Source organism: Phodopus roborovskii, unplaced genomic scaffold (genome assembly GCF_943737965.1).
Source record: "Phodopus roborovskii unplaced genomic scaffold, PHOROB, whole genome shotgun sequence".
NCBI lineage: Eukaryota > Metazoa > Chordata > Mammalia > Rodentia > Cricetidae > Phodopus > Phodopus roborovskii.
Window position 1 is genome coordinate 24657869 of NW_026126588.1, and position 21956 is coordinate 24679824.

Below are 21956 nucleotides of genomic sequence, written 5' to 3' on the forward strand. Positions count from 1 at the left end.
ATGGCAGTGTAAGTAGGTTGACCAGGTTGCATTATGATCCAACCCAATTAAATGCAAGGTCAAGTGCTTCAGAAGATTGGGAAACGTTTTAGTACGGAAGGGTGCCATGTGCCCTAGCAGGCAGCTCTCTCCAACTAGTCCGCACACAAGTGGATGGGAAAAGATGAGTGACAAGGAAATGATTACAGAAACACATGGAGGGAAGTCTGTGAACACTTGCCTGTCTTTTCTCTGTGTCATTGCCTTCTGAAAGGGAAGTATTTGGTTCATCATACCTCCCCTCGTATTCATCACAGACCACCTCTTCTACTTCACAAGGAAAAGTCATAAGGCATGATTTTACCTCTCTGCCTACGATCCCTTGGCTATGAGCTGTAACTTCAAATGGAAGAGTTATATTCCTGTAATGTTACTTAATGCCTGCCATTTCCCGTACTTCAAGGTGTATGAGCATCGTTAGTCAGGCGCCGTTATTTTTATTTATGTACCCGTGTGAGTATATACCATGTATGTGGATGCCTGAGGTGGCCAGAGTGGGTGCCAGGTCCGATGGAGCCAGAGTTATAGGGGCTAATGAGCCGCTTGGTATGGGTGTTAGGAACTAAGCTCTGGAGCTCTGATCTTCTGTGAACTGGACCAGTGGGTCTTTCTACAGTTACGGGGCCCTGAGAGAGGAACAGGAGATCAAAGATGATGGGATAGAAAAGCCTGGGATCAGGAGTTCTCACATCTTATGCCGAGCAAGCGTATTAAGAACAGCTTCTTATGCACTATTTTGTAGGGGAAAATGGGACAGAGGCAGCAAAAACCCACCCAACATACTATTATGGGACAGAAGCTAAATGAACCATGTTGCACAAGGGGAACATGGGACATCTCAAGGACTTCAGAAAGGAGCCCTTGGGCCTTGGGATTGATAACCAATTGCCCCTTAGGGTAGGAGGAGTTGAGTACTCAGGATCTGAAGCCACAGCTCCCCTAATGGCCCCAGGCCATTACTGGCTCAGCCAAGTATATTCCTGGTTTTATAGAAGGAACTATGCTCCCTCCATACATCAGAGCCTGGGGGGGGGAGGGGGTGGTAAGCTCCCCAAGCCCTGGTCCCAGGCTATTACTGACTCTGCCAAGTATGTTCCTGGAGCTATGTTACTTCTCCATACAATAGGGTTTCAGGGAAAGCCTGAGATCACCTTAGCCCTCAACACTCTGGAAGTGCTCTTAACTACTGAACCATCTCTCCAACCCAAGTTTTGGTTGGTTGGTTTGTTTGTTTTGAGACAGGTTCTAACTGTATAACCCAGGCCAACCTCAGACTTGACATCCTCCTGCAAATAGGAATTAAAGGTGTGTGTTGTCATGCCCAACTTAGGTAGATTTTAATTGACAACATACCTCTATCTCAGATCTCTACTGTGTATATCCACAGAGCCATCTGCTTCCTGGAATGCTCATCAGACATCTCACCCTAGCTTTTCTGCAGTTGGACTGACTTCTCCTCCTCCAGAATCCTTTCCTGCAGGGCCTGGACTCCTATTTACCTGAGGATCAGATCTGATTCCTGTGATGCTGGCTGCTGGGACATGTAGTGGGGATACCCTGAAAGACTGTCTTCTGGGTTGGTTTGAATCACAGGTTCCACTGCATTTGAGTGCGCTGTCCTCCCCATGGTCAGAACATCTGCTGGCTTTGTGTGTGGATCCTGTTGGCATCGAGACCATTGAAATAATAATCTATTGTAGTGCTGTACTTTGGGCCCCAAATTCATGCATTTGCCTGGGTTTTTAAAGCATTTTCTTTTCTTTCTTTCTTTCTTTTTTTTTTTTTTTTTTTTTTTTTATTGCCTACATGGGAAGCAAGATTCTCCATTGCTGAAATTAGACCTGGCATCATAAAAACAACCAGCTAAAAGAATATGTAAACTATTAAACACATTAGGTGATAAAAGTCCTACACTGGGGAAATGGCTGCCCTAGACTGTGAGCAAGGGTATTAAAATGGGCTGTCTCTAAAACAGGCTGACTCTTGTAGGCCTCACTTCCCACAGTGGATGCTTTTTGAATTCACTGAATTCTGAAAACTACAACCAGTTCCCAACTAACTCTCTCTCTCTTTCTCTCTCTCTCACCTCCCCTCTCTCTCTTCCCATTACATAGCTACAATAAGGTTTATTTTATCCTATGGATTAGGCACAATGAGAGCTTAAACAGCTGTAACTAATAATAAAAATACAGCAGTCACAGCAGTATGTAAGTTAGGTGGGTATATCTCCTGTGTCAAAATTACTATCACATTCATCCTTTATTCTCAAGTAACTGAAACCAGGAAAAGCAGAACGAGACAAGAGGAGCTTCTGCGAACCTAAGCCGCTGTTGTAAAGCAATACATTATGAGAGTGTAATTGTTGAGTGATTATATTTTTTCAAAGGTGAAGCTCTGCTCTCCTAGCAAAAATTAAACTAAGGTTTATGGAACTTTAAATTGCTGTTTCCTACCCATTAAAGAGTGGGTTAAAATAGTTTTCACCCAAATGATTCAGAGGCAGTTCAGAATGTAAGTTTTACTGTTAATTGGGTATTGTAATGTTTCCTTTTATTTTGTTTTGGTTTTTTTCCTTTCCTTTTCTTTCTTTTTTTTTTTTTTTTTTTTTTTTTTTGCAACTTTAGTGGCAAATTACTGTGGAATGTTCTGAATTTAAGATTCTCTGAAGGGAAGGGTGAAAATATAGGATGGCTTCTGTGTGTGAAGGAGATTTTTAATGTGAGATACAAAATGCTCCTGGATTAATGTACATGTAAGTTTTGGGGCAGAGATTATTAGTTCTAGCACCTTGGTTGGAAGACGTTTCTTTGTTTCTGAATGTCTGTTAACTGAGGATGTTTTATTTAGAGACAGTGCCCTCTTAAATTGCTGTTTAATTTCAAAAACTTTCTTTTCTTTCCATTTATGTCCCTTAGCTATTAAAGCTAATACATACCACAGTTGTAACAACAAAGAAAAATGTCCAGGCCTCAAGACAGGAGTCCTATACAGAAGATTTTATTAAAAAGCAGATTGAAGACTTCAACATAGGCAAGAGGCACTTAGCCAACATGATGGGAGAGGACCCGGAAACTTTCACGGAAGAGGATGTTGACGTGAGTACAGTGAAATCCGATGGGAAGGTGACTCTGCAGATGGCACTTTTCTTGGCATAAACCCTTGGGCTCTGTAAAGTACACCAGGTTATCAGAAAAGGGGAGGCGCCTTTGGTGTAGCAAATTCTTCTTTTCCGAGACTTCACTTTGAGTAATTTTTAAAATGGCTAGGGCTTTGATCAGTTTACTTTCACTTATTTCCTATTTGTTTCCATTATCTCTCTTACCTGTGCCCTTCTCCTTGGCTAGAGTTTTGTCTGTCTGTCTGTTTTTACTACTTGGAACCATGATTTCAAAGAGACATGCCACTCTATTTGAAACCTCACAAAGTATGGTAACTTTTGGATCTTATCCAGAAATGAATTTTTTTTTTTTTTTTTTTTTTTTTTGATTTAGAATCAGAGTCGTAGGAGCTCCTGTGAGTTTGGGAATGTTGCTTTGTTGTGTACTTTAGATGATTACACATGTGATAATAGATGTGGAGTTGAAAAAATCCCATTAAGTAAGCGTTGCTCGATATGGTTTTTTGATTTTCAAAGTCAGGATGTGTTCCCATGTATAGTGTTTTGCCTGCATGTGTATATGTTGACCATGTGCACACAGTTGGTGCCTACAGATGTTAGAAAAGGGCATCAGATCCCCTAGAACTGGAGTTACAGGTGGTTGTGATCCACTGTGTGGGTGCTAGGAACTGAACTTGGAGTCTCTGCAAGAGTAATAGGTACTCTTAGGCTAGAGGCGGCTCTGATTCTTTTTTTTTTTTTTTTTTGAGAATTTCTTTCATAACATAATTTCTACCTTTCCCTCTTCCCCTCCAAGTCCTTGGATATCCCCCACTCCCTTTCAAATTCATTACTTCTGTATTGTTTTACACACTCACAGAGGTACACACATATATGTGACACACACACACACCCTGTTGAGTCCATTTAGTGATGCTCTGGTGTGCTTGTGTTTAGGACTGACCGTTTGGGATTGAATAACCTATCAGGGTCTTTTCTCTGAAGAAAAAAAAAAAAAAACAACTTGTCTGTCTGTCCATCTCCCCCGCTGCTCTGCTCCCACCCCACCCCCATCCCCAGCAGCCACTGATTGCTCATAGGAATGGAGCCTTGCCCCATCCACATTGGCGTATTGACTGGTAGTACCGTTAGCCAGTCTTGCTTAGCAATAACACTGTTGAGATTTCACGGGTGCAGTGTCCTTGTCCTGTCTACAGGGTAGGTCCTCTGGCTCTCACAGACTTTCCACTCTCTCACTCCTCTCCGAGGGTAAGTGTAGGGATTGTATTATAACTTATCAGTTGGGCTTGTTTACCCTTTTCTACACTTTAACCAGTTGTGGATTTCTATAATGGTCCTCCCTTTGCTGGGGGTGACAGCCACACTCATCAAACAGGGCTGGGAGATAGCAGCCACCCATGGAGCGTGGGGACTGCTGGGCAGGGAATACTTTTAGTTTTGCTAGATACCCCAAAGAGGGTAGCAGGGGAATTCAACAACTCTAAAGCTGCATCTGATTTTTTTTTAAAGCAACATCTATATTTTAAGTGAAGAATAACATTTTTACCTACTTATTATTTTTATTCTTTGTCATTTAATTTTCTGAGTGATGTGAATGTAGTCTGAGAAATTTACTTGTCGTTAGGTAATTTTGTCATGTTGCAGAGTACTCGTACACAAACTAAGAAGGTTATGATACTAGCCATTGTAATTTGTTGGACCACCATCATATATGGCTTTTGTGCTTGACCGAAACATTATTCAGCATGTGACTGAGTAGCAGTTGCCATGGGGGTTGGTTCTAAGTCCCCACAGTACCAAGCTCTCATAGAAAATGGCTATGTAGTTTATATGTAGCCTGCATATCTTCCCAAATGCTTTAAATCAATCCTTAAATCAGTTATCAACCTATTATAACATAAAAGTCACTTATAGATTTACCATGATGCATTTAGAGAATAATGAAGGGGGAAAGAGTATGCAACTTAAATGCAGCTTGTTTAAAATGGTAGTTGAATCCCTAAAGTACAGAAGATTGGCTGGATTGCTATTTTTAATCCTTATTTTTTTGCATGTTAGTTTAATTCCCTTTTTTAAAATGTTTATTATTTTTAATGGTACAGAAGTTCCTCATACAGCCCCAGATCTGCATTTTTGATTTAGTTAAGAGAATGTCTTCTTTTGTTTTTGCTTGAGGTAGGATCTCATTCATTTCAGGCTGGCCTCAGACTCACCCTGTCACCAAGGATGACATTAAACCTCTAATCCTCTTGCCTCTCCCTTTGAGTCTTGGATGGCAAGCATGCACCATGTGTTAGGCAAGCATTCTAACCAAGAGAGCTACCTCCCAGCCCAGAAGTATTTGTCATTGCCTTTGTAGGAAAGGTGATTCAGTACAGGGACCTTATAACTGCTGTTCTGTCATTGTATCTTATGATAGCCTACAAAGCATCTGAGAAATGAACTGGTGGCACTTCTCTCAGATAATGAGGGCATTTCTTCATTTTCCTGAAGACTAAACATCATGCACACACCCAAAATGGGAGATGTTCCCACTTGAACTTTAGACTAGTAGTCTTTCCTTGTTTAGGCTTCATCTCACAGCCATAGATTCTTTTTCCATACCCCCAATTTTAGACATCTTCTTTCTTTTTCTTAAGTATATGTATTTAAAAAATAATTTTGTTTATTTTTTTATGTGTGACTGTTTTGCCTGCATGCCTGCATAAATATGTGTAACCAGGTACATTCCTGATGTCTGCAGCGGGCAGGAGAGGGCATTAGAACTGAAGTTAAAGATGGTTCTAAGTAACCAAGTGGATGCTGGGAACTGAACCCAGGTCCTCTGCAAACCACTGAGCCATCCCTCCCCTTTCCATCATTTGCTTGGTTGGGACATGTTATATAAGCAGAGTATTGCAGCATCCATTCTTTTGTCACTGGCTTCTTTCATTTAGCAAAATGGTTTCAAGATTTGCTCAGTTTGTAACAGTATGTGCATTCCTCTTTACTTACTCATCAGCTGACATCTTCTCTGCTGTGAATACAGCTGCTGTGAGCATGTGTGCTGCCAGTACACATTTTTGTGTCAACATTCATTTTATTTCTTTTAATATTTACTTATATCGTTAATATGCCAGAGTCATGAAGATTGCACTCCTGTTTTTATTTAGGGGTTTTATGATTTTTACCTCTTACATTTCAATTGTTGAACAAGGTACCCAGCTTGTTCTTTTACATGTGGATATTTAGTTAATCCAGCATCATCTGTTGTGAGTAATTGTTTCACCTATTGAGTTCTTTTGTCATTTTACCCCAAATCATATATATTTGAATATATATATATATATATGATATATATCATATATATATATTGCTGTTGCTACCTGAATGTTAAATTCTGTCTATGAGAGCAACATGTCTGTCTTGCTTACATTTTTAATATCTCTTAGTAGTGTTTTTGTAGTTTCCACAGTTGCTTGGTGCTTGGTAAGCTTATTTCTTTGCCTTTTTTTTTTTTTAATAAAAATCCCATAACTAGAATTCTTTTCTTTCTGTATTCTTCAAGTATGTAAGTTGATCTTTTTGTTTTGTTTTGTTTCCTTTTCTTTTTACTGAGATGATTTACTGAAGTCTTCAGGTTGATTTCTTAGCATTTTCATTGTACCATCTTCAGGAAATACATATCTTCATTTATTATCTGTCTGAATACCTTATGATTTCTTTCTTTCTTTCTAATCCACACTTTCCTAGTTGAACTTAGGATATGAGTTCATACACTCCCAACTTGTGCCAGAACTTAGGAGAAAGTTCATTGCTTTACAGTTATAGCCATAAGTGTTTTATAGGTACTCATCACATTTGGCATGTTTTTTCTCATACCTAGTTGTTGAGTCTTTTTGTTGTTAACATGATGAATATTGCTTAACACTTTTTCTGTGACCATATGTTATCTTTTATTCCATTTACCCAACTATCATGCTAATTAATATTCAGATATTAAAATAACCTCTGTGTTCATGAGATAATTCCACTCCATCAGTTTGTGTAATTTTATTTATTTATGGATTTGTATCTTGAGCATTTTGCTGAGGATTTTCGAGTCTGATAACAGTTCATAGCTCTTGGGTTTAGGGTCTGTTTTCTCAAGACAAGGTATAGCTCAAGGGGGCTTTGAACTTCTAATGTATGCAGCCTCCAAAGCAGTGGTAGATTGTAGGTGGGTGCCAGCATGTCCATGTTAATTACCCTTTGATGTTCATGAAACATAGTAGCATTTTGAAAGGAAGAAAATCACTCAGCAGTTGCATTGTTCTATGGAAAGAATAAACGTTTTCTAAAAGCATGGCGGTGAGGAACCAGGAGAGAACCACTCCAGATCTGCTGTGGGAGTTAACAGGCACGCATCTGACTGTATCACTGGTCTGCAGAGAGGGCTGGAGAAATAGCATGAAGATGCTGTGCCAGCTCTTGTGGACTTAAGGCCAGTGCCTCTTTGAACTTTAAAATTGTTTCTGTTCAGCTTGTTTTATTTTTATTTAATCAAATAAACAGAGAGTTTATTTATGGGTTGGGGGGTTAGTGTTTTCACAGTATATTAAAAATGAATTACCTTTTTTGGAGTTGCTCATTCATTGCTTAAATAACTATTTTTTTGTGTGTGTTAAATTTATATACCGTAGACATGGCCTATAATTTCATTTAGTTACCTAGTTAAAAGTTCAGGCTCACTCTAATTTTCACATAGGTAAATTAAGTGCCACTGAGACAATTAGTCGTTTTATATGTTTTCTTAGAAATTGATTTTCTATATTACTTTTCCAGTGCTAAAATAGCAAGGACACCAAACATGGTGGTATATATTTAGGCAAATATATTTAATACTTAAAATAATCTTTTATGGAATAAAGTATCATAAAATGTTTTTGTTGAGGTGTCAGTGACAGATACACATTTGAAGACCATTTAGTGTGTTGTTTTAGTAACATTTAGTTTTAGTCAATGAAGTAATGAAATCACGAATTACTATGAAAAACATCCTCTCTTTTGATATACTCGTTTAAAATGGAGCTGGATTTCTGGGAGGAATCTAAACACACACAGCATGTAGACTCTTCCTATTGTACTGGTTTCGCCCTTGTTGCAGACTCGTGGGGGTAAGGAGCATGTGCATAAGACAGTGTTACTGTTCTCAGCACCATCAGTACTGAGGAACAGTGCACACTGCAGCTGGAACCATCTCGTGACACCCCAGATGCCTTTGTCACACTGCCTGCCCCAGGCGCCCTTGGCAGAGTCGCCTGAGATGCTGCTGAGTACAGTGATGTACAGGGGAGATGTCTGGTTCCCAGTAGGATGATGTGGCTTACCTGGGCCCGTACCCGAAAGCGCACACGGAAGTGAGTGTGTGTTCTTTCCTTGATGCAGTGACATCATTCTGCTGTGCTAGGCTGTGCTGTGTGTGACTGATAAGCTTCACTGAGCCTCACATTTTATTACAATTAACCCTTGGCCTTTTATTAATCTTAGTGCATTCCCTTTGGCATGTTAGAAGGAGATGCAAGGGCAAAAGCAGACAGCAGTGACAGCCAACTCTCATAAAAGCATCACTGTTATCTACTCGGTATGGTTTCTGTTTTCCTATTATTGTTTAAGAGGCTTGGTTATATATATGATTTTATATATATAAACTGAAAGGGAGACAGTATAAATGATGAGCTGTATTTGACGAATTCAACTGCTTAGGTATTTGTAAAGGCAAAAACAATTTATCCAAACTTAAAAAAAAATTATTTTAAGCAGCCATTGCGTTTGCTGTTACGTATTTACACAATATAATCTTCTTCTCTAAAGTGTTTTATTTGTAATATATTAATTAAAAGTGATGCTGTAAATTTCCCCCTCTTCACTGTGATCAGGCGTTTAATATCTCACAAACGCAGGTTTTTCCAGTTAGAGGGAAAGGGAGTACACACACTGAAAACCTGTGTGGGGTCAGGCTGCCAGGGGGCCTGGTCACTGCCACATTTAACCTTCACAAACAGATGAGTGTCTGGGGTTGACAGTTTCTGAAGTCAGTTGCGGGCTCCTTTTGTGGAGCGCAGAGTTTAGTGTTATCCAGGTGGACCTCAGGGCTCCTCTTTCTGTCCTACCTGCTGACCCCTGGCTGGGCGGGCGGGCTGGGCAGGCGGTGTGTTTGCCCCTGTTGTGTGCAGCCAGGCTTTGCTCTCTGGTGCGGATTCTTGCTGTCCCCTTTCCCATCAAAGAGTGTCTTGTCTGTGAATCCACCTCTAGCTGCTCCCTGCTAGCTGAGCTTTTGGCATAACTGCATTTGTCAGGAATGTGAATTACAATAGAGAGCAATTGATTTTTAGTTTACAAAGTTACCTTAGAGAATTGATTTGGAATAGAAATCTGGCTTCACTGAATGTCACATAAAATTTATGTGTGAAAATTATTTTCAGCTAATATTACTAGTGTTTCTTATAAGACATATTTGAGGGTACTAAATATGTCAGCAAAAAACACAAACAGATTTGATGGATGAGTTTGTTGAAATACAAGTAGTTGTTGACACTATTGGTATTAGCTTTAGAATTCAATACTTGGAAGATGTGCTGTTTTTAAGGCTACTGTAATATATGTCTGGTATTTCCTAGTAATCACTTGCTATTTCTGAGTATGCTGGTCCAAGCCTGTAGCCAAATACTGTAGCCCCAGTATTTGGGAGAGGGAATCAAAGAGATTAGGAGCTCCTGCTAAGAAGCTGGAGCAGGAGAAGGCCAGATTCTGGCAGACAGTGGGGGTGTGTGTGTGTGTGGGGTGTGTGTGTGTGTGTGTGTGTGTGTGTGTGTGTGTGTGTGCGCGCGCGTGTGCGCGTGCGTGTGTGCGTGTGTGTGTGCGCGTGTGCGCGTGCGTGCGTGCGTGTGTGTGTGTGTGTGTGTGTGTGTGTGTGTGTGTGTGTGTGTGTGGTATTGCCCTGGCTGACCTAGAACTCACTAGGTAGAGCACACACTACTGTCCTGTATTGATGGGTGTGTTAAATTATTTCTGTCTATGGCAGTTCATGACTGTTAGCAGGAATCTGTTGGGTGGAACAGGGAGCTGAGTAGGTTGTATAGTGGGAAGGAGTTAGGTAGAGAAAAGGAAAAGGTATCTCTGTGGGCTGTGAAAGCTGTAAGGAGCTAACAACACATGAGTGTGGGGTGACACAAGACACAAGTGCAGGTTCCCTCTCCTTCCTGAGCCCAGGGCAAAGGATGGCCAGGTGAGTGGGGGGGGGGCAGGACACAGAGCAGCCGTGAGTAATACTGACTGCCAGGCTGCAGGGTCTCAGTGAGTCTCTTAATCGTTCACCTCTGTCTAAACACATAGCAGTGATAAATCTTAGGTTAGAGACATTCAATGACAATATTAACTACGGTGAACACAGACGTGTGCTCATATTTACTAATGCCTTTATTTGGGAATTAAAAGTTAAGTTCTACATTACTATAGGATTTCAGGAAGAAAGCCAGCAAACTGATGTATAACGCTGCTGAAATCTACCAATTACTTTTTAATTGGTATTATAGACCTCATTCTAAAACCAGAGTGTTTTATTCTCCTCAGTGTGAATGTGCTGTATGAAGTTTCTCTAATTGATTTGCTGTGCCCATTCCATTTGATGTATCATTTTTCACAATATTTCATAATTTGTGCTCAGTTCTAATGAACAGAGTCGTTAGGACAGGCATGTCTAAGTACAACTGACAGCTAACATTAGGTGCCAGATGCAGTTTGTAAAGCTATGTAGAACTGTGGAGAACAGTTTAAATAAATTAGCACCTGTACATTAGTCACACTTGCTGGTAATTTATAAGCGAATCAGTAGAGATGACATTTAGGTAAGTCATTGATCAACTTAACAGCTGCAAGCCCCCTGCCCAGCTGGGACACCTAATTAATAGAGATTGCATTGCTGACCTGGTGCTCCTCCTGGGCTGAGCCTGCAGACCATTTATGCTTTAGACTGAAGCCCGAGAATGTAGTCAGTCAGACACAGCGCCTTCACTTTAGGAAACTTACCAGTGATGTCGCCTCTGTCACGAGACTTAAAATTCTACAGTTTACATTTTTGTCTCTTTTGTCAGCCTTTTCCTGTGGGAGTCAGATTATTAGACATCCATGTCATACTTTAGTGTGTGTGCCAAGTATTTAAAGGGTATACTGCAGCTGGATGTGTGTGTGTGTGTGTGTGTGTGTGTGTGTGTGTGTGTGTGTGTGTGTGTTTGGTGTTTGTGTGTTGGGAAGCAGGGCAGCTGTTATTGAACATCAACTTTATGTGTAACAGTTTCTTAACATTAATTTAAAACATCTAAGAACTTTGCCAGGTTAAATCCATGTGAATTTTGGGACTTCGTGTAAGAACTATTAAACTAGGACCCACAAGAAACCCCTCCCTCTTTTTTTTTTTCTGTTCCCCATGTTAACATTTTCTTTGGGTGTATTTAAAACTGGCAGCCATACTCATGGGCTAGAAGGGAAGTTTTGTACTGGTTCAGGTATATGTGTGCTGGAGTTGGTTGAATACAGTGTGTTTAATACAGACCGTGCCCAGGGTCTGGCTCTTTCATGAGAAACAATCTGCTAAATCACACTTGCTAGGTCAGAACCAGGAGTGCAGCTAACACTGTCATGTGAAGCTTCTTGCAGAGTTCCAGCTGCCACCCGGTTTTCTTTCTGTGGAAAGTTTGTTACTTCCTAGTTTAATTATCTTTGGTGTAGATTGCTTAGGAAGAGAATTATGAAATTTTGGTTAATTCCGTTATAGTTGGTGAACTTGGTTCAAGTAGACCCAGATCAAAATTTGGAAATGAAACATCCATTTGAAAGGTACTTAAGGGAGTGGACAGCTGGCTCTGTCATGGCTGCTAACTCCCACAAGCACTGGGGAATCTAAGGGCAGTGGTAGTGGACAGACAGACTGGGGTCAGTAGCACAGTTCCCTCATCGTGTTCTTCCTGTGGGCTTCTGGCTGGCCAGACTTCACCTGTCATAAATCTGACATTTTACATTACCTGTTATGCCAATATAGATGTTTCGGGAGAACATATTTATCCAAATTAAGAATTTTACTTGGCACAGCTTTCTGTCCTCAACCAGTTTTGTTATTTAGTCTGTGTAATAATTACTTTATTTGAAATAACTGTGTGGGTGGGTGTGGTGGTTGATACAAGTGGTACCATCTGGAAGGTTAGGTGTTTCTAAGTTTAAGTAATTATCATCAGTGTAGGTTGCTTAGAAAGATAGTTATGGCCGGGTGATGGTGGCGTGCACTTTTAACACCAGCAGGCAGGAGGATCTCTTGTGAGTTCGAGGTCAGCATGGTCTACAGAGTGAGCTCCAGGATAGCTACAAAGAGAAACTCTTGTCTTGAAAACCCAGAAAATAAATAAAGAGACAGAGAGTTATGAAATTTTGGGAGTTCCATGAGATGTGTTCTGCAGGGAGAAGTGTGTCACTGGAGACGGCCTTTGGGAGTTTAGAAACTCACTGTTTCCAGTCACTGGTGCTTTGTGTTTGCAATCCAAGACCTGTGCCCACCTGCCTTCTCTAGACCTGTGCCCACCTGCCTGCTCTAGACCTGTGCCCACCTGCCTGCTCTAGACCTGTGCCCACCTGCCTGCTCTAGACCTCTGCCCACCTGCCTGCTCTAGACCTGTGCCCACCTGCCTGCTCTAGACCTCTGCCCACCTGCCTGCTCCTGGCACTGTGCTCACCACTCGCTGCCACATTTTCCCGCCATGACAGATAATAAGCCCCTTCTGTAAGTTGTCTTGTTCTTAGTGTTGAAGCGGCTGGAGGATTGAAACAATAGTGAGGCTGGACAGAAATCTCTGGAAAGGGGGGGCATTACAGGAAATGCATGGATGCATCTAAGGACAGGGTTGGGGTTCGGAATTGAGAATTCTGTATTGGCCTAGATGCCACCATAACTTGTACAGTCTAAGTTAGTTGCCCGTTCATATTGCTTTGCTCACAAATGTGACAACAGTTTGCATTAAGGAACCCTTTGTGATAGGCATAAGTCATGGAGAAGCTGGTGACAGTGGTAGGCTGGGAAGACAGTATTTCTCGGACAGAGCGGCAGAGCCTTACACTCCATCAAACGGAAAAGTAACGGGGAGCCAGGGTGCACAGGGACGTTGCTTGGTCCATTTCTGGAGAACGTCCTGGATGTATAAAGGCGTAGGGGTTGTAGTGTGGCAGACAATAAGCACAGGTCCTTGTTATAGAGGAGAAGCTGACTGGTAAGAAGGAAATGCTACTGTAATGGCTTACTGAACTGACCGCTCTATTTTAATTTGGGTTTTGTTTGTTTGGTTGGGTTTTTTTGTTTTTTGTTTTTGAGACAAGGTTTCTCTGTGTTACCACGCTGGCTGTCCTGAATTTCACTCTGTAGACCAGGCTGGCCTCCAACTCAGATCTGCCTGCCTCTGCCTCCCAAGTGCTAGGATTAAAGGAGTATGCCACCACTGCCTGGTTGCAGTCTGTTTTAATGTATCAGCTTCTGTATCTGACACTATAGATATTTTGTCTCCTGTCAGAATGAAGTTGGATGCTATATATCTTATTCCTCTTTCTAAATTGTCAAGTGCCTAGAATCAGTTTGAGGTAAATAGTTAAATAAAACTTTATATCTTTGGGAATTTTCATGTTAATTTTACTGCTATATAGTCGTGTGCCTTTTAAACCAGCAAAGAGGTAAGTCTTTGCAGTCTGAGAGAACTGTAAAGCAGAATTCAATCTCAGGTTTCAGTTCTGAGTCAAGGTGCTTTTGGACTGTGTATTGTTAGTTAACTGAGGATTCATCTGTAAAATAGAGTTAATAAATACGTGACTTATTTTTAAAATAATATGAGGAATAATATGGTTTCTGTAAACTGAAAATTTGTGTTTATATAGCATTTATTGAGTGCCCACTTGGCGGTATTTTGTGTAATCCCACAGCCAGCAGTCAGATCCCTGGAGTGATGGTGAAGCACATGGCCTCCGTGCCCCTCTCCACCCTGTTCTCGCTCACCGCTCCCCTTCCCGGCAGGCAGTGTAGTCAAGGTTTTCCTGTTTATAGCACCTAAGGTTCTGCCCAAAACATACAGCAGACTGTTCAGCACAACACTAATGAAAAAATCTTGTTCTTATTTATTCACTTACATTTTAACAACTCTGTGCTAACTGGAAATTAAGTGAACCCAGAAAGCAACAAAATTATTTTTTCAGTGAAGCCAGTGAGTCCTTTGTTTGCTTCAGAATTTATGGAAAAGAAAAAAAAATCTGCATGGAATGCCCACAGGAGATGAATGGAAGTAATAGGTTAGGTCATGTCAGTACTATCCCATGCATACTAAACAGTCGTAGGCAGCATGCTGAGAACCTGTCTTTTCTGTTTGGGATATATTCTCACTTGATTTACAAACAACTGGCTTATTTTATTTACTGTTCTTATTCTATTTCTATCCATTCCCTTCCTGTTTTATTTTTTAACGAGATTATAACATTGGGTTTCTCTTTTTAAGTTAGATCTACCTTTTGATTGAATTTCATAATATTTCCAGCAGGGTCTTTGTTCACTTGTTTTTGTATTTGAAGAGGTCGTTTCTGCATCCTAGCCATCGTTGCAAGTGATTTTCCCTTTCATTTCTAACCACCTTCTCCCAGTTAACTTTCTCATGATTTTCCCAAAGCTTAACATCATGATTGTGAAATATAAAAGAGTGGATTCTTATGTTTGCATTTCCCTTTTGGGTTATTCAATGGTCACAGGGGTTAGTCAGTTTCATTCTTCCAAATGATGCTCATTGGAGGATGACCGGCCTGGCAGCTGACAGGCGTTCACAGTCTTCTGTGCCTGTGCGTGCTCTTCTAACCTAGACCTTGCCGCGATGCTGACAGCCTTGGAGTTGCTCTGTGGACAAGGCCTCGCAGATGCTATAGGCTAGAGATGGCCTTCTTCAGACAGGTTGGATGTGGGAAAGTCTATTATTTAAAAGTTTCTGACTTTTTTTTTCTACCTTTTAACTTTGAAATGTTTCAAATTTCCATGAAATTTGAATGCTTATTGAATACATGCTCTTCACATAGATAAATCTGACAATATTTTCCACATTTCCTTTTCCTCTGTGTAGAATAATTTTTGACTGGTCCATCAAAAATCAGGTTTCACAAGCTAAACTCCTAAACATATCAGTAAAACACCTAAATATATACCCTCCATGTGGTTATCTCCCACGATACAATTGTCACTTCTAATAGCGGAATTCTATGTCATTTATATAAGTGATCTATATTTAAATTTTCCAGATCTCCCCAGGTTGTTTAGTATTTCAGATTCTAGACCACCTGCTCAGTTGTTGCTCTCTCTGAAGTTGTGCTCACCTCCTCGTGATCAGATTTAGAGACAATGAAGACAGTCCTCAGCTGACAGACACCCTTACAGCGTCACCTGGGGGGACATAGTTACTGTCCTTTGCTCCTAGTAGTCCCGCTGGAACTCTTGTGCAAGTACCCCTTCCCTTCGTCCCTGGCAAGCAGTCTGGAGGCTGGAGGTTTGAAATGAGATGCTCCTCACGGTCTCCGCACTTGATTACTTGGTGGCACTGTCTGAGAGGCCTAGGTCCAGTCTTGTTGGCGGAGTATGTCATTTTGGAGGTGGGCTCCAGGCGTTAAAACACCTATGCCATTGCTAGTGTGGTCTCCGCTTCCTGCCTGTGCTTTAAGGTAGGAACTCTGAACTGCTACCCCAGTTGCTATGCCTGACTGCCATCATGCTCCCAACCCAGGATGGCGGTGCACTCTTACTCCTCAGGAACTGTAAGCCAAAATAAGTTGCCCTTGTCGAGGCGTTTGTCACTGCAATGGAGAAGTAACTAACATATTCTGTGAGTGAGTTTTCTGGTCCTTGATGGCATGCCAGCCAGGGCCTTTGTGATCTTTGCCTGAATTAAGACTGACTTGGAAATTGTAAAGTGATGGGCTTCCTGCCTTCTACTTTGATACACGGCACTGATCTGTTAAGCCGGTTTCCTTTTCCCCTGCCCCTCACTCCAGTGTGTATGTGTCCTCCTTGCCTGCTAGACTTGCATACATGTGCAGCCACTCAAGTGTGCCGTAGGTAGGGTATTGTCACATTCTTTTTGATGTTCAAATTGTCCAAGCACTGGTGTGAATGGGAGTGAGCCAGGGCAGCTCACTGCAGCGGCCCTTGGCCAAGTAGTGTCAGCCTCAGTCCTTGTGAGAAACGCACAGAAGGACTCTCTTAAAACTCAGCAGGACCAGGGTAGATCAGTGTAGAGTGTGTTCATTGTGAGTGAGGGCCCATGTTCAGCCCTCAGGACTGTAGGGTAAGTGAAGAGATCACCTAAAATTACCAAGGGATCTGTGGTGGGTGCTCTGGTGTGAGTGAGAGCTACCCCCCCCCCCCAGAACCATGTGTTGGGAGCTCCGTCCCATCTGAGTGTTGTTGTCTAAGGAGATGACGGGACTCTTGGAGGCTGGGCCTGCTAGGAGAGGTGGATCCTATGGGGCATGCCAGAGAAGTGCAGGCCTTATCTCCAGCCCTTTATTCGGTGTTCTCTTCCTCCTGGCCCCGTGAAGTAGAAGTCTTGCCACACTTTCCCAACAGATAGTCTTTGTTGGGTCAAAACCAAAGCAGTGGATCTGGCACAGCTGACTGAAACGATAAACCAAGATAAGTCTGTCCTGTAAACAGATTCTCTCCAGTATGTCGCAGCGAATGAAACACAAGCCTGCTTGTTGCAGGGTTCAGCCCTGGCCTGGGGTTGAATGATTACCTGAGCACAGTGGCATAGGGTTTGTGAAGGGCCACCTCTAGTTTGATGCTGACACTTGAAAGTTTTCCATAGCCAGGTTTTCTTTTTGTTTGGGGGATATATGCTTAGTAAGTGTGCTTTGTTGTTTGAACTGACAGTGCATACAAAACTCTAGTTCAGTGTCTGCTATACAGTGAGTATCTTGGTTATAAATTGAACGTATTTTTATAATAGTCATTAATTAACCTTTGTATGTATTTTCAGAGAGCTGTTGCTTACCTTTTCCCAAGTGGTTTGTTTGAGAAGCAAGCCAGGCCAATAATGAAGGTAATCCTAATTACTTGTTAAAGAATGTCTTTTATGCATTATAGAGGTTACCTAGTAACACTTTGCATTTATTTTACAGCATCCTGAGCAAATTTTTCCAAAACAAAGAGGTAAGGTTGCTCAAGACCGAGTCAGCTCTTTGTGTTTTTTTCTTTACTCCAGTTTTGGGTTACACATCAGGAGTTCTGTCTCAGTGGGTGTGAATGAAGTAGGTCAGAAGAACTCTGTTATAATGAGTGGCTGGAGTTGGCAGATTTTGGTAAGATATGAAAGTTAAGGCTTGTGTCTGTTATTATCACACTAACCACTTGCGCTCTGCATTTCACTGGCTTCTATCTAACAGGAAGAGTCTGTGGGTGACTCATTCCTTTCTTGCGTGCGTGTGTGTGTGTGTGTGTGTGTGTACTAGTAGGAAAGAAAGCAGACATGGAAGTCAGGAGACAACTTGGGGTAATTGGTTCTATGCTTGTACCATGAGGGGCCCAGGGCCCAGGGCTCAAACTCAGGTCATCAGACTTGTAGCGAGTGCTTTACTCAGTGAGCCATCTCTCAGACCCTCCCTTCACTCTTTGAAATAACTTTTACTTTAGATTTTTACAAGTATTTTTAAATCTCTTTCTAAACGTGTCCCATGTTTCCTATTCTGAATTCTTTGATATGATTGGTTATAACATACAAAACATTCATTTCAAAATAGGTTTTGGAGGAAAAAAAAAGAATGAATGTTACATACAAGTGTATGCCTAGTTTGAAGACACAGCGTCATTTATATAATCCAGTCATCTGTACGGGCAGAGTAACGTGTGCCTACCTGGTTGATTTTCCTGATAAATGTTTGGAATAGCAGCAGTTTATTCCCGTTTTCACTGACTTCTCTTTGCTCTGCCTCCTAAGGCTTCCCACCAATTCCTCTATATCTCTTAGTTCTCCTAGTACATCTCTACAAGTTATGTCTCTTCTGCCTTCTGAGGCTTCTTGGTTCCTTCAAATCCTACCACTCTCTCAGTATTATGTGTTCATTATTATTAGCAGCTGGAATATGAACCCAAAGCTTCAGGCTAGCTCTACAAAGTGTGCATGTATGATTTTGAAAGTACAGCCAGTATTTCCAGAATCATCTGACCTTGCAGCTTAGTGTATTTAACAGCTCCTTTATGAATAGCAGAGGTTCTTTGTTCTGCTCAGTTTTATTGTAGTTTAGATAGGATAAACTAGTTTGTAGTATTGAGAAAAGTCAGTGAACTTTGGATTTGGAGAGATTATGGCGCTGTACTATACTACCACCTGGTTTATTGAAAGCTTCTCGGTTGAGTTATTATAAAATACCTGTCCTGTAAAGTGGTAAAAATGCTGGGGGAAATGAAGATACATACCAAGTTGATGGCAGAACGAAGAAGAGCTCTGAGATCGAGCCTGGAATTGGAGGAAGCTGGGTAATGGTTCAGTGAGACAAGAAAGCTAATTTGTATTGATAACAGCTGCTGTCCAGTAAGTGGGTTTAATGACCTTGAGCCTTTCTGTAGCAAACACTTAGCACTGGCAGGTTAGAGAGGGGGACCATTAACTAAGGCTAAAGAATTCAAATGGTGGTTTTGTAGTTGTAGACATAAACCCAAAGAATATATTTTCTATGCTGATGACTACGGAAGAGTAATAGAATTAATTATGCATGGTGAAGTGCAACACCAAGAAAAAAAAGTAAAGTTCCAAGAGTAGAAGTTAATGTCAGTTAAATTTTCTGACTTAAAATCAATAGCACTGTATCACTGTTGAGTTAAAGAAGCAAATTTGAAATTACACACTATTTGGAAGTATTTGACAGTTCCCATCAAGTCCTCTGAAATATAATCATTGTATCACGCTGACACAAACACATGTCATCAGTAACTGAGAAAAACAAAGTACAAGAAAAATTACATTGATGAGTTTAGTGGCAAATTGGAGAGCAGCTGTAACCTTTAAGAAGGCTTTATCATCATCATGATCATCATCATCATCAATATTATTATTATTACTACTACTACTACTATTTTGGATGAATTGACCCTTGGGTTTTCCTCCTGTATGCCAGGCAGACAAATGCTTTACCACAAAGCTGTCCTTGCTGCCCAGTATTAACACTTTCAAACGGAGGCGTTCAGAGGCAACCAGAGGCTGCTGGGGGGACATAGATAGCTATGCTGTTATGGTCTGACTATGAAGACAGGAACTTCGTGCCAATCTGAAAACTTCTAAGTAATAGCAGTAGCATTTATTGAACTTCAGAGTAGGCAGGCATGGTACTAAGTGCTTTGTGTTTTATCTTCAAACTTTCTCAACAGCATTTTTAAGCACAAACTATAATTTTCCCCACTTTTAATTTCCAAGGGTACCCAGACAGGAAGTGGCTGGACATGCAGTTCAGTCCAGGTAGTGATGACTCGTGGTAGAAACGTGTGACCATACACTCTCAGACACATGGCTTAAAGAGTAATTTAATTGCCACAGTTACCTCAGTCAGGAAAATTCTGGGTAGACTAAAAGCCAGGCAGGTTTCCTGAAAAAGTACTAGGCCAGCAGTGGGCCAGTCTGTTATGCCTTGAAGTAACAGCTTGGTTTTTTTTTTTGTTTGTTTGTTTGGTTGGTTGGTTGGTTGGTTTTGTTGTTGTTATTGTTTTGTATGTGTGTAGTTGTAGATCAAAAAAGAACAAGGCTTCTAGATTCACTTGCAAACTGACATAATTATTAAATTTGGACATGAATTACATAACAAGTAGGTAAAACTCCCCACCCCTCATCCCTACCCCCAGGAGAACAGTGTCTCACTGTATAGCCCTGGCTAACCTGGAACTTGTAGACCAGGCTAGCCTCTGAGAGATGTACTTGCCTCTGCCTCCTGAGTACAGAAGAAGTACAGCATTTTAAGAGACTACCAGAGAGCATTTTTCTCAGAATTTTAAGTATGGCTTAACATTAATCAGTGGATTAATGTAATTTTTTTTTTTTTTTTGATTCAAGAAGAAAACATTTACATAGAGAAAACAATTAACAAAATGGAGCCTTTTATTCTTGGTAAAAAGGTTTCAGCTAGAAATGTAAAGAAGCTTTCTTGTTTGAGTAGGACTTTTCATGAGAAAACAAACATCAAATCTTTAAATGTGTCATTAAATCCCATTGCATTCAGAAATAGCATACATCAATTATCAGCAGTTATTTGGAAGCCTTTAACCATTATAATTTTAAAAGAAACACGTAGGACTGGGTGCTTATGCTACTCAGTTGTAAAGTGTGAGATTCCATCCCTAGCACCAAATACACATACACCATATAAAGAGTATAGGTCCAAACCAAATAATTAGGGGAATTAATGGCACATAGGGCCTCGTGGCTGAATGTCAGTCAGTGATGGAGCATTTCCAGCATGTGCAAGCCCTGGGCCCAATCCTCTTAGCACTGCAGAAAAAGCAATAAGGATACCAGGAAATTACTATTCTTAGGTTATGGTTGAGAAACTGATAAAATGTAAATGAAAAACTAAATCAGAACATTACTGGAAATTTATTATTTGGGTATCTGAATTCACAATATTAAGATTGAATTCTGAAATTTTTAAATCATGTCTTTTGTAAAAGTGCTTATGCCCCACACACAAGCCTTGAAGGGTGAGATGTGAGATCATGTGGGAACATTGGAGGATCTTGCCACCCAGTGATATCCCAGTAGCCAAAACCACACAAGGAAGAAAATCACTATGATTGGATGTGGTACTAGTCTTACTGATAGCCCGTGAATTGTCACCTTTCTCTTTGGGGAGACACAAACCATCTTAAAATTACCGAGTCCATCCATATTAATATGTGTTTACATATGTATGTAGACATGGTTAAATTTGTGTCGTTTTTTTTTTTAATGCATTTTAAAGAATGTTGACAAAACAGATGTATCCAGATAGTGAAATTTGGGTTGATATACTAGCAACATTATATGTCAAATTCCTGATTTAAAGCTGGTGGCTTGCCTCTATAATCCCAGAACTCAGAGGGTTGAGGCAAGAGAATATTGGGGGGTTTGAGGTCATCCTAGGCTACAAAAAGAGAGGCACTATATCAGCTTTGACCCTCTGCCCCTTAAGAAAAAAAAAAAAAAAATAACGAAAGACAATTCATTGTAAAACAGTAGACAGATAATACAGCTAGCACTATTTTATGAGTGAGTGTGCTTGTGTGTATTTATGTGTACCACATTCATGCAGTACCCATGGAGGCCAGAATAGGGCATCAAATCCCCTGGAAGTAGAGTTACTGACAGTTAATAGCTGTCATGTTGGTGCTGTGACTCAAACCTTGGTCTTATACAAGAGAACAAATGTCTTTAACCACTGAGTCATCTCTAGCCCCAGCTATCAAAATGACAATCAAAGCCAGAAAAGACAAAAGTAATAAATGCTTTTCAAAATAAAAACATTTTCTTGACAGAAAATCTGAAGTATAAGAGCTTGGTTCCTAAAATAAGTTACTCTTACAAATTAACCAAAAAACAAAACAGGCTTGGTGGAAAAATAAGCAAAGAATATCATGCAGCTCTCACATCATCATACAGGTGATAAAAGTACTGTGTTGGCTCGTGAAGCTGAGCTGGGAAAACGACTGAAAACTCTAGAATGTGTAGAATGCTATGTGCGTTTATAAAAAAGCATCGAGATT

At 40.8% G+C, this 21956-nt stretch overlaps 1 protein-coding gene across 1 annotated transcript in view; it reads left to right on the plus strand.

The window, feature by feature from the left end:
- Mrps9 (mitochondrial ribosomal protein S9) overlaps positions 1–21956 on the plus strand; it is a 51263-nt gene that overhangs the window by 8572 nt on the left and 20735 nt on the right. The window contains exons 2-4 of the mRNA XM_051204246.1: positions 2955–3134; positions 17212–17274; positions 17354–17384. Coding sequence (XP_051060203.1) covers positions 2955–3134; positions 17212–17274; positions 17354–17384 — 274 coding nt within the window. The remainder of the gene's footprint in view (positions 1–2954; positions 3135–17211; positions 17275–17353; positions 17385–21956) is intronic.